General features: G+C 34.5%; 1 protein-coding gene across 1 annotated transcript; it reads right to left on the bottom strand.

Annotated features, from left to right (window-relative positions):
* Nucleotides 1–3,220: 3,220 nt before the first annotated feature.
* Nucleotides 3,221–5,107, bottom strand: LOC147558616 (protein FAF-like, chloroplastic). The gene has a single exon (XM_086660361.1). It carries the CDS (start codon nucleotides 4,818–4,820, stop codon nucleotides 3,363–3,365), a length of 1,458 nt encoding a protein of 485 aa, XP_086516487.1. The 5' UTR covers nucleotides 4,821–5,107; the 3' UTR covers nucleotides 3,221–3,362.
* Between the last annotated feature and the right edge of the window lie 5,671 nt (nucleotides 5,108–10,778).

The raw sequence follows: 10,778 nt of genomic DNA, 5'->3' as shown, positions 1-10,778 counted from the left end.
CCCTCCCCGATATACAATCGACTACTAGGAAAAACTGGTAGGATCCTACTATTTCAGATATGATAAGCGCCACGCTTGTGGTTACTTCCTACTCTATAAATAGAGAAAGCCCCCCTCACACAAAAGGTTCAAAAACTCTCACTTTAAAATCACTTATACTTAGTCTTTGATCAACACAACATATCCCCCCTTCTACTCCGATCATCTCTCATATAGCTAACCATACAAGAAGGTTCCAACTTTTACTCCAATCGTCTCCCGTCCAACTAGCCAAACAAGAGGATTCAAGTAAGAAGTCATTTACTCCACCCCGTTGGATCTCGCTAGAAGCCCTTTGTTCCTCGTATTGCTCACTAGTATACTGTTCCGAAGTCCCTCAAGTCTTCTCCGACGATCCACTCCGTTGGCTCGGTAGGCTACGAATCTACCCTGACTCGTTACTCCATAGAACCGAATTCCACCCACTCTACGAGTTGTGCCACACATCGATGCCATATCACGGTGATATCACGAATAGCCTTACTTTCACTCATATTATCATTTTATGTTATACTCGGTTGCTAACTTGACTACCAGTCTACCAGAGTTTCTTTGGCCGGCATCACCCACCATTCTTGGATTTCACAGTTATGTTCGTCTTGTGCAGATCTACCATTACCCACCTCCTAGCCAGACACTGTCTACCCAGCTACCTTGATACTAGGGTCAGTTTCTTGCCCGCTTACCAATCCACTTGGAGGTCCGAGGCCTAGTGTTGGTGCCCACTTAACAATTCCCTAACCGTGTGACCTTGTGCCAAGGTAGTTGGTAGACAGTGTCTGAATAACACTGGGGGAAATATAGCGCGTGTGAATAACAATTGACTTGGTCATGGTAGATTGACCAAGTCAAGTAATATTTGTGTGAATAACAAGTGTGTACTTAATTATGGTCCCTTGCAAATTTAGGGGGTGCCCTACAAACCTTCTTCAACTCCTGACAAGGTTAATTGGGCCTTGATTGATTGAACTTGTCCAAGTTGCATGAAAGTGCTTGTGTACATGCCCACCTCCTACCCTAGTATCTAGTGGAAGAAAATATGCACTACCCGCCACTCTAAAATGTTCATAAGGTGAATATAATAGTAGCATTTTCAAGTACAAAACTACAGAATAAACCTAAACATAATGTGGGATTTATAGAGCCCAGAAGGGGACGGATTCCATGAGAATATAATAAAGTGATATTCGAAGAGGAGGAAACTCCCATCAATTCATGCAAGACAAGATGATATCAACTTTTTGTAAGGAGGTTTTGATTGGACCACTATAAATTTCAATTATACAGGATGCTGATCCTTGTTCCTCTCCACTACCCAGGTCACTTTTTGTGCATGATCCTTAGTCTGAGTCCCAAATAGGACAATTGGACGATGCTCATTTATAAGAATAGTATTTTTGATTGACAATTGATTTTGAGTTAGATTAATACTAAACTAACATAGTATTAGAGTCAGACTCAGGGTAGACATACGTCGTTTTATCTTATTTCCTACAATATTTTGCCTAACAAAAGAAAATACTTTTTGTAGTTGGCAACTTGGTGTAGTACCTACTTCGCACTAGACACCCCCATTAAAAATTTGATTGGTAGAGCTTGCAAATAAAGCGATTGCATTTAATAGGTTGTAAATAATGCATATGGGTGTGTCACCAAACTTCAAGCACTATCAATAAACATGAGTTAAGAAATTATGTATTTATATATGTAAAGAAGGAACCACGAGTAACACAAGTTACTTGTGTAGCAATGCTGGTCAGATTAGACCAACTTAATTAAATGTTTGTTTAGAGGCATTGAAGATGGAATTATGATTTTCTGTCTAGTTTGAGTGATTGAGATAAATTGATACTAAATTATAAACTAATGTTTGATATTTATCTAGGGTTACTCCATTTGATTTATGTTGATAGAAAGGTTGATCAGATTGATAGATTGCTTAGCCATGTCATGGTTGTTCTTTTTTTAAGTACGAATGGAGACAAAGATGATAATGAAGGAATATTAAAGAATAAAACCCACAATTTGATCTCCCAACAAAGACAATTTACATACCCAATCTTTCGTTAGCTCTTTGGAATCGTTTGGCTTGAGATTAAACACGCGGCTTCAACAACTATCGGGGAGAAAAGGAAGTTGTTCACATTCTATGATAATTATCTAAATATGATCTTTTTTTAAGTAGAGAGACTAATAAGCTTTTCTTTAACTAGTATATAGACTAAGCTAGCTCACCAAGTCATCATCAACCACCACGAAAAAGATTGATATTATTGCTCCGAAAACATATAAAAGGTCCAATTACATTGGACATGAGGTGATTACAAAATCAAATGTGGGTTCCAAAATCTATTAAAGTTATGTTTCCTACAAAGTCCAGGGCAAGCATTGGTCTAGAAAAAAGGGTGATTTAGTGATTGAGTAAATACCTTAGACTAAGAGCATCTCTAATAACTCTAACACTTACCGTGTCACATGTGACTTAAGCGTTTGTTAAAAATATTTCTTCAATGAGACACTTTGTTGAACACTTTATTATGAGGTGAATGCATTTATAGAGAGTCTCAAGAGAGACACTCTAGAATTAGAATCTCTTCTTGAAACTCTCTAAAGTTTAACTCTAAATTTTTAGAGTGTTTGTCAGGGTGTCTCATTGGAGATATTCTAGGAAAGAGAAAACTGACAGAAAAAAAAAACCTCCAAATCAAAGTGGCAAGAAGTACTACGATGAATTCGTGGCCTTGGAAGTTCAGTATTCCTATACAATTAATGTTCACTAACTTAGTGAAATATTGGTTATCCTTCCATGTTCTAACTAACCAAAGCTACATATAGGTTCCAAATAAATTCTTTTTCGAGAATTTCAATATATTTGTTGAGACGGTATACAAAGATAAGGCTCGGACCCCCAAAAAGAAGAATCCATGATAAAAGAAATCTTTAACAAAGGTAGATTTCTATGCCAAGCAACTAGACAATCAGCCGTCCTATTTGCCTCATATGCTCGATCTTAAAGTATTCAAAAGAAAATAGAAACCATAGTTGCTCCATAATTATGATGTAGTATTTTTTGGTGTGCGACTCTTATAACTATAAAAGTCTATTTTTGTCATTGTAATGGGTTTTTTAACCTATGTTTTTAGCAACATATCTTCCCAATACAAACCTAAATAGATGTCAATTACAACTCAAACATGAATAATATTGATCATAAACTTTCTCCTTCACAAATTACTGTGCTCCCTTTTTATAACTTATTACATATAATATATTGAAAGCAAGAACCATATGAAATTTTGAAGATACATAATTGAATCTAAGAGCTAAGTAGCAATGCAATAAGGCTCCCAAAACAATAAAGACCTCTTTGGTTCCTTACAACTCCTCAAATAAGTAACCAAATGATCAATCTTTTCCCCACCACTATTTTGATGTTCATCAACTCTTTTTGTTGTTCTTGTTCTTGATGATGGTTTTGTTAAAGAATCCTTTATACCCAAGAAAGTATTATCATTTTGATTGTTGTTATAATTGTAATAACTCTTTTGAGTCTTGGGTAGTGATTGTTGGTGTTGGTTATTGATAAGAGGATGATAAATTCCATTAATAGACTCCATCGTCGATGATTTTCGCCAACAGTAGTTGTAAGTGTTGAAAGAAGATGTTACTGAAGGCTGTGGTGGTGCTAATGGTTGTCGGAGCAATCGAGATATCACCGCCGGTTGTGGGGATGGTGAAAGTAATTTTGTTGAATTTTTTTCTTGAACATAATAATCTTCACCATAATCATGAACCAATTTTTCAAACTTGGTTTGATGATCAGACCAAATTGGGTTTATATTTCTAGTCAGACCCATAAACTTATTCACCATTAATGCTGATCTATGAACATTAATCATTCCACTTGGCAATTTTGGAACTTCAATGGCTTCTAATAAAACCTCTGTTTCCTCTTCTTCATCTTCCTCATCACTTAGTCCAAATTCTTCGTTATCGTTTTCGATTTCTTCTTCTTCTTCTAGCAATTGAGTAGAAGGTTGAGATGGGTTTATGAAAGTTAAAAGAAGACGACCATCTTGGCGTTGGGCATGAAAAAAGTTTTGAGTAGCAGGAACAGAGACAGCTTCAAGAACTAATCTTCCATCTTGACGATGAGATTTCATATGAACAACTTCACCAGCCCTAGATAGAGTGAGTAATGGTGGAGGGAATGATCTTGGAGCAGATGATGATGATAATGATTTCCTACTAACAGAGCAATTGTAATTAACCATACCCATTTCTTCCTTTTCTACATGATCTCTTTCTTGTTCTTCTTCATCACAACTAATCTCAGATGGTGAATAAGAAGAAAATCCATCAGACCCAGATTCAGATCCTAAATTTTCAGTACAAATCTCAAGACTTTTTTCAGTTAAACACCTTTGAGATCTTTTAACAAGAGGATGAACATAAGGGGATGGAAGAGAAGATGATGATGATTTTTGAGAAATAATTGAACACCAAATATCAAATTGTCCTGGTTGTTCTTCTTGAAAATCAGTTTCCTTTTTTTGATCTTCTTCAGAGATAACTTCAATTTGTAGTTCTTTAGAAGAAGCAATTTTCTTTAATGGTGAAAACCCATTTTGAGTTAACCAATTTCTTGAAGACATATCAGCAGAAAGTGTTCTTCTTAATGAATTAGAACAAGTATTTATTCTTGGTAATCTTTCATCAAACTGATCAAACCCAAGAATTGATCCAATTCCTTTGTTGTTGTTTTGATCACAAATTGCCATCTTTTGATTTTGATGAATTACTTTCAAGCAAAGAGCACAAGCATCAAACAGAGAAGTTGATTCAGATTAAGATCTTGTGAATTGTTTTCTTGGATGAATTGATACAGTTTGATGATCGATCAAGTTTCTTAATCTAAGAAGAAGAAGAAGAAGAAACAATGGGATCGATGGTTAGAAGAAGAGGGGTGAGAGGTGGTATTTATAGGTGGATTGATAAAGGTGGAATCATGTCCAATGGGTCCCATTTCATACGACACCATGAAAAGAAACCTTTTTATCCCTATTTCTCATCCATCTCTTAATACTACTTTAGTACTACTACTTACTTTCTCTCTCTTAAAATCAAACAAATGGTACTGGTTCGTTGAGTGATGAAGAATTTTAAGAGTTAATTTTATTTTGGCCCCTAAAGATGAGCAACTTACTAAAACGGCCCTTTGCAGATGACCCGACTTCTAATATGATCCCTTTTTTGCATTTTTGGTTAGTTAACTTTGACACTCCATATTGTCATTCCCTTCGTACCCTTCTATTACAAAATATATTCTTTTCTATCATCTTCGAAATTTCCTACCTGAATAGGGTTGGGGGCGATTGTTGGACGATAAATCATCGACAACCCATTAACCAAAAATTAAGAAAACCTTTTTTTTCCTGTTTCTTCTTCCGCACTCTTCTTCTTCTACCATCACCATCCCTAAACAAGACAACCATCATCTATGCTCTTTTTCTCTCTCTTTCCCATCTCACTTTTAATATTTCCCACTGTCAACTCATCTAGATTTGGAACTTCAATCTAGACGATTTCGTCTGGATTAGAACTCTTCTGAAAAGGGCGCCCCTTTCCCTCTTCAGACAAACTGACAAGTAGAAAAAGATGCAGAGTGAGAGGGGGGGGGGGAAGGGAAGAGAATAGAGACTAAGAGGGAAAAAACAAGAGAGGGTGAGAGACATAAACTAAGATAGAGGGACAGAGAGAAAAAAAGAGATGATGATGGTGCTATTTTCGTTTCTGGTTAAGGAGTCGCCGACGACCATATTCAAGCAAGAAAAATTTGAGAATGATAGAAATGAATCTATTTTGTAACGGAAGGATACAAAGAGAAAGAAAATATGGACCACCAAAGGAAAGTAACAGAATAATGCAAAAGATGGTCATATTGCAAACATATCATATCAAGAGAACAAGTTTTGTAAGTTAATTATATTTAGGAGCCCAAAATAGAATTAACCTAGAATCTTTCAAGGTTGTTTGTATTTGTAAAGCTCATTACAGTATTTAGAGTATGTTATTTAGGTGATGTTTGACAACAAGAACTAAATACATTTAACATATATGGTAGAATTACTTGTAATCAGAATAGTTTGATATAGAAAAGTATTACTCTAGTATCAAGAATCTAATGTCTATGTCCTCACTCATCATTATTAATTGATTTTGAGTCAGATGTTCACAAACTTAACATGATATCTGACCTACTCCCAAACACTTAACTCTAACACCCAAATACTTAAAATGGCACTATAAATACAAAAGTCCATAGCAAAAAGGAATCCATTTGAAGGTAAGATGATTGGGTGGGGAGACAAATTAAGGCAGTAGTAGAAGTAATTAACAAGAGAGGAGGAGGAGGAGGGAAAGGAATAATGTGTGGGTTGAGTGGGAAGTAATGGAGGAGGAGGAGGCGTCACGGTCATGGTCATGGTAATGGTCATTGGAATAGGGTCCCCTTCCGCACAGACACACACTCTCACTTGTGTCGTTTACTCTTTTCTCTCACTGTCGTCCACTCATTCATTAATTTGTTTATACACCACCACCTCCTTCTTCTCTCTCTCTCTCTCTCTCTCTCTCTCTCTCTCTCTCTCTCTCTCTCTCTCTCTCTCTCTCTCTCTCGTCCACTCTCTCGTCCACTCTTCCCAAAAGGCAGTGATGTTGATCACTACAACAGCAGCCAAAACCTTCCAAATGACTACATCTTGCTTTGCCAATGACAAGAAAGTTAAGTTCAACCATCAATTATTTATTTGTGCAAGAAATGGATATATACAGATAAGTTCTCCATTTTGCAAAACACATAGGATTTTTTTTTTACTCTTTTTCTTAAATACTACTGGTTTTTTTTTTTTTTGTTGAAACAGTTCCTCTAATATTAAGAAATTAAAACATTCTTACAATACATATTAACAAGAAAACAGAGAATATTATGCCAAATCTTCGTTCTATTCTTTAACCTAGTCCATTTCGCTAGCTTGTCTGCAGGAGCGTTGTATTTCCTGATCGTGTGTTTGAATTGCACCTTTTGCAGCCTCTTTTTTACTTCATGAATTTTTTGGATGTGAATTTTGGATTGCCATTGAATTCCTTGCCTGCCATTCTTTATGTTATTGATGATATTGATGTTGATAATTGGTAACGGAATTTACCAACTCGAACTTATTATGTTTGTCAAGAATACTAAGAAAACGTTTGACGTGTGGAAAAAAATATGACTACCTAAAATAATAATCTGTTTCCGTTAGGTGAAAGAGCGTTTATTAGCAAAAAGTCTACAATAGAAAATCTGCTAATAAACGCGTCCACTAAGAGCCACTAGGCGAAGTGCTAATAGCAGTGCTCGTGAAAAAGTGTACTAGTAAAAGATTGAGGACTAACCAAATATTCCAGTCAGATTTTTTTCGTTGCAAGAACATCTTTTGGTCGGGTGGCAAAGTTCATTTATGAATTAGCTTTGTAAACAATTTTTCTTTTTTTTGTGCTTTACTCAGAGTTCCATATTACACAATAGGGCGAGAGTTAAGAAAAGGTATATGGTAAACTAAGTGAAAAATCATACGGAATAATTAAGGACGAAATAGAAATTTTGTTAGTTAGTGAATGTAGATAAAAATCGCATGACCTATGCTACATTGCTTCCACTATTCCACATAGATGGTCATCTTTTTCTAATGACGTGTAGAAACTGCAAGCTTGAAATAAACAGATAAATGGTACGTGACTTTGAAAACTACAGCAGATAATATCTGATTTATTGGACCACTACACTAGGTATATATGGATAAAAATAATGTCAATGTAGATACAATGGCCAAAATTTCTACAAAGAACATTTCTAAAACTCCATTAACAAAACCACTTCATTAACAGAACTATTTTTTACATTGTTGGGGAAACTACTCCTTGATATCTAAAAACGACCACCAATTGGGTGGTGTTAAGACAACAATTTCCAAAATCACAGTAACTCAAGTTGCGAAGTACTGTTGAGTACTGGTGACCTAGTAATGGCCACATATTCCTAGGAAATACATATTTCAAGATCAATGATCTATGTAGTTTTGGCTTCACCTACCCAAAATCTTTAGATACTTGCACATACAAAATTCATATTTTAATTCTAGGGCACTGTGTATCTGCTTCTAGGAACAATGGTAGGATCTTATTTCTCCAAAAGGAAAATTGACTGAAAAATTTCAATAGGTGGTAAAATTATAATAATATGGCGTCCGGAAACACATCAAAATCGAGAGAGAGAGAGAGAATAACCGTTTTTTCACCAAAGAGAGAAAACTAGATCTTGTTATTTTTCGGAGGGATTTTCCTCTTTTTTAGTTTGTATTATCTTTTAGATCTATAATAAGAAAATCTGAAGTAGACATAGAAGAAGATGAAGACTCCATTAACAACAATTCCTTCAGCGGGTAGTTTCGTCACGGCAAAAAGACGGTTTTGAAGAAGATTCAAAGACGGATTTGATGAGAGTTTCTCACTCTAAAAACGGATTCAAGGACGATTTTTGAAATTTTTATAGTCGATCTATACATGATTGTGATTCGTGGAGAAGATAAGATGGATGTCAGATATGGTTCGTAGATGAACAACAACGAAGATCTGGATTACAAGAATTAAATCAAACGACAGGAATTGACTAAGTTATCTCTTCATCGGATTGCTATTAATACTAGTATCACCATAGTACTACTAATTTTCAATTTTATTTGTATTATGGATTCTATTTTGTCATATCTTTAGGGTCTTTAATTCTCAAATCTTCAGGATCTCCTTTTGTCGGCCTTTAGGGTCTTTTCTTTTTGTTGTTGTCGTGTCAATTTCTTTTCCTTCATGAGGCACTTCGCATTCGAAAGTCCTATGAACTTATCTTATGTAACTCTCATAAAGTTTTTAGAGGAGAGGAATACAATTATCTACCATGTAACTTTATGATTGTTATCACTAATGAAATGAAAGTATGGTCAACAATCCTTGGTTGGAGTGGTAAGAGGTATAATCTTCCACTTAGAGATCAAGGGTTCGAGGCACACGCTGAACTATTCAAAAAAAAAAAATGAATGAAAGTATGCTTCTGCTAAAAAAAACAAAAATAATAATAATAATAATAATAATAATAATAATAATAATAATAATAATAATAATAATAATAATAATAATATGGCGTCCGAGTCATCTCTCTCGTTTATTATGTCGTTTTCAGTGTTTCATGATTAAAAATAAGAATATATAAAAGATCGAAGTAGCTATATGTAAAAGATTGGTATGTAAACAAACAATGAAATCAAAGGCATGAGTGACAATTTCAACAAAAAAAAAATGCATGAGTGATTGATCATTGAAACTAAACCTTCAGTGAGAAAATTGAGTCGATTTATAAATTTTTTGTTTTCGTAAAAATGATTACTCATTTTTGTATAGTTTTCAGTTCGGTATGCAACAACATGCAAAAAAGTTTGCAATAACTTGCAAAAAAATTGCAACAACTTGTAAGAGTAGGTATTTTCGTAATTTACAACAACTTGCAGGAGGATTGTAACCGCGTGCAAGAGGGTTGCAACAACTTGCAAGAAGGTTAGAAAAAATATTAGATTTTTAACTAAACAAATTTGAGTTTTTAATTAAACAAGAACAAATGTTTCTAAAAAAAAGTACAAATGTTGGATTTTTAACCAATCAAAATATAACTCGTCTTCTTAACTTAGGAATATTGAAAATAGAATTCCGAAATATGACCCAATAAGCACCACTATATTGAGTTTACGTCTTCAACACTAATTAGTAATTGAGTTTACCCCCTACAGTAATTGGTAATTGAGTTTATCTCCTTGAATCTAGAATTTTTGTCAAAACTACTATGACATGTTTGACATGTGATAATAAAATCATAATAATATTATATACAAACAAAATCAAGATTTACTAATCATATTTCAGACCTAATCAAATAATAAAGTGAGGTGGAATAACTACTAGAAATCAAATTGAAGAATAATCGCTCTTGGTAGTCATAATTATTTCTCGTAGGCGAAACACAACTTTGGTACCAAAAGTAGTAAATTTAAGGAGATAAGCTCAATTACCCGTCATTAAGGTAGATAAACCAAATTACCAATTAGTGACGAGGGTGTAACCTTAAAAAACCCGTAATTTTCTACTAAACTTTCGTACACCCATTTTTATTATGCGTATCCTGCTTGTTCTTCGTATTTGTTAATTCAAAAACATATTTGGGTTAAGACTACGAGGTGAAGCAATTTTTTTCTCGTGATTAAGAAGGTGAGTATAATGTTGGAATTTGAATCCAAAGTCCGCTTTATTCTGATAAGTGACTTAGCGAAGTTTGAAATCGAATGTAAATGTAGAGCACGAAGTAGTATTATCTCAAAATAAAGAAGTGAACTTCACTTTTTTTTTCTTTTTTTTTGAGGTAAGTGAACTTTACTTGAGTACCACATCTACACATTCTCCACTTTGCTTTGGACTTTCGGTTGGAAACTAATACTCCAATGAAATAATTGACATGTATTGATAATTTAATTCCCTTGACCAAATTAACCAATTAGATACACAAGAGCAAATAATATAGGGGTTTGACCTTTGTCATGGACCACAACTCCAAAAGTAGGACTACCTATCTCCATAAAAACACAATTCAATTAGCTTAC

Source organism: Eschscholzia californica, unplaced genomic scaffold (assembly GCF_041429995.1).
Source record: "Eschscholzia californica isolate CP2 unplaced genomic scaffold, dmEscCali1.0.p SCAF_2, whole genome shotgun sequence".
NCBI lineage: Eukaryota > Viridiplantae > Streptophyta > Magnoliopsida > Ranunculales > Papaveraceae > Eschscholzia > Eschscholzia californica.
Note: the sequence above shows the minus strand (reverse complement) of the source record. Positions and strands in the feature narration are given on the sequence as shown.

Bases quoted from the DNA above. Each gene is read 5' to 3' on its own strand.
- LOC147558616 (XM_086660361.1), bottom strand. From the start codon at position 4,820: ATGGCAATTTGTGATCAAAACAACAACAAAGGAATTGGATCAATTCTT.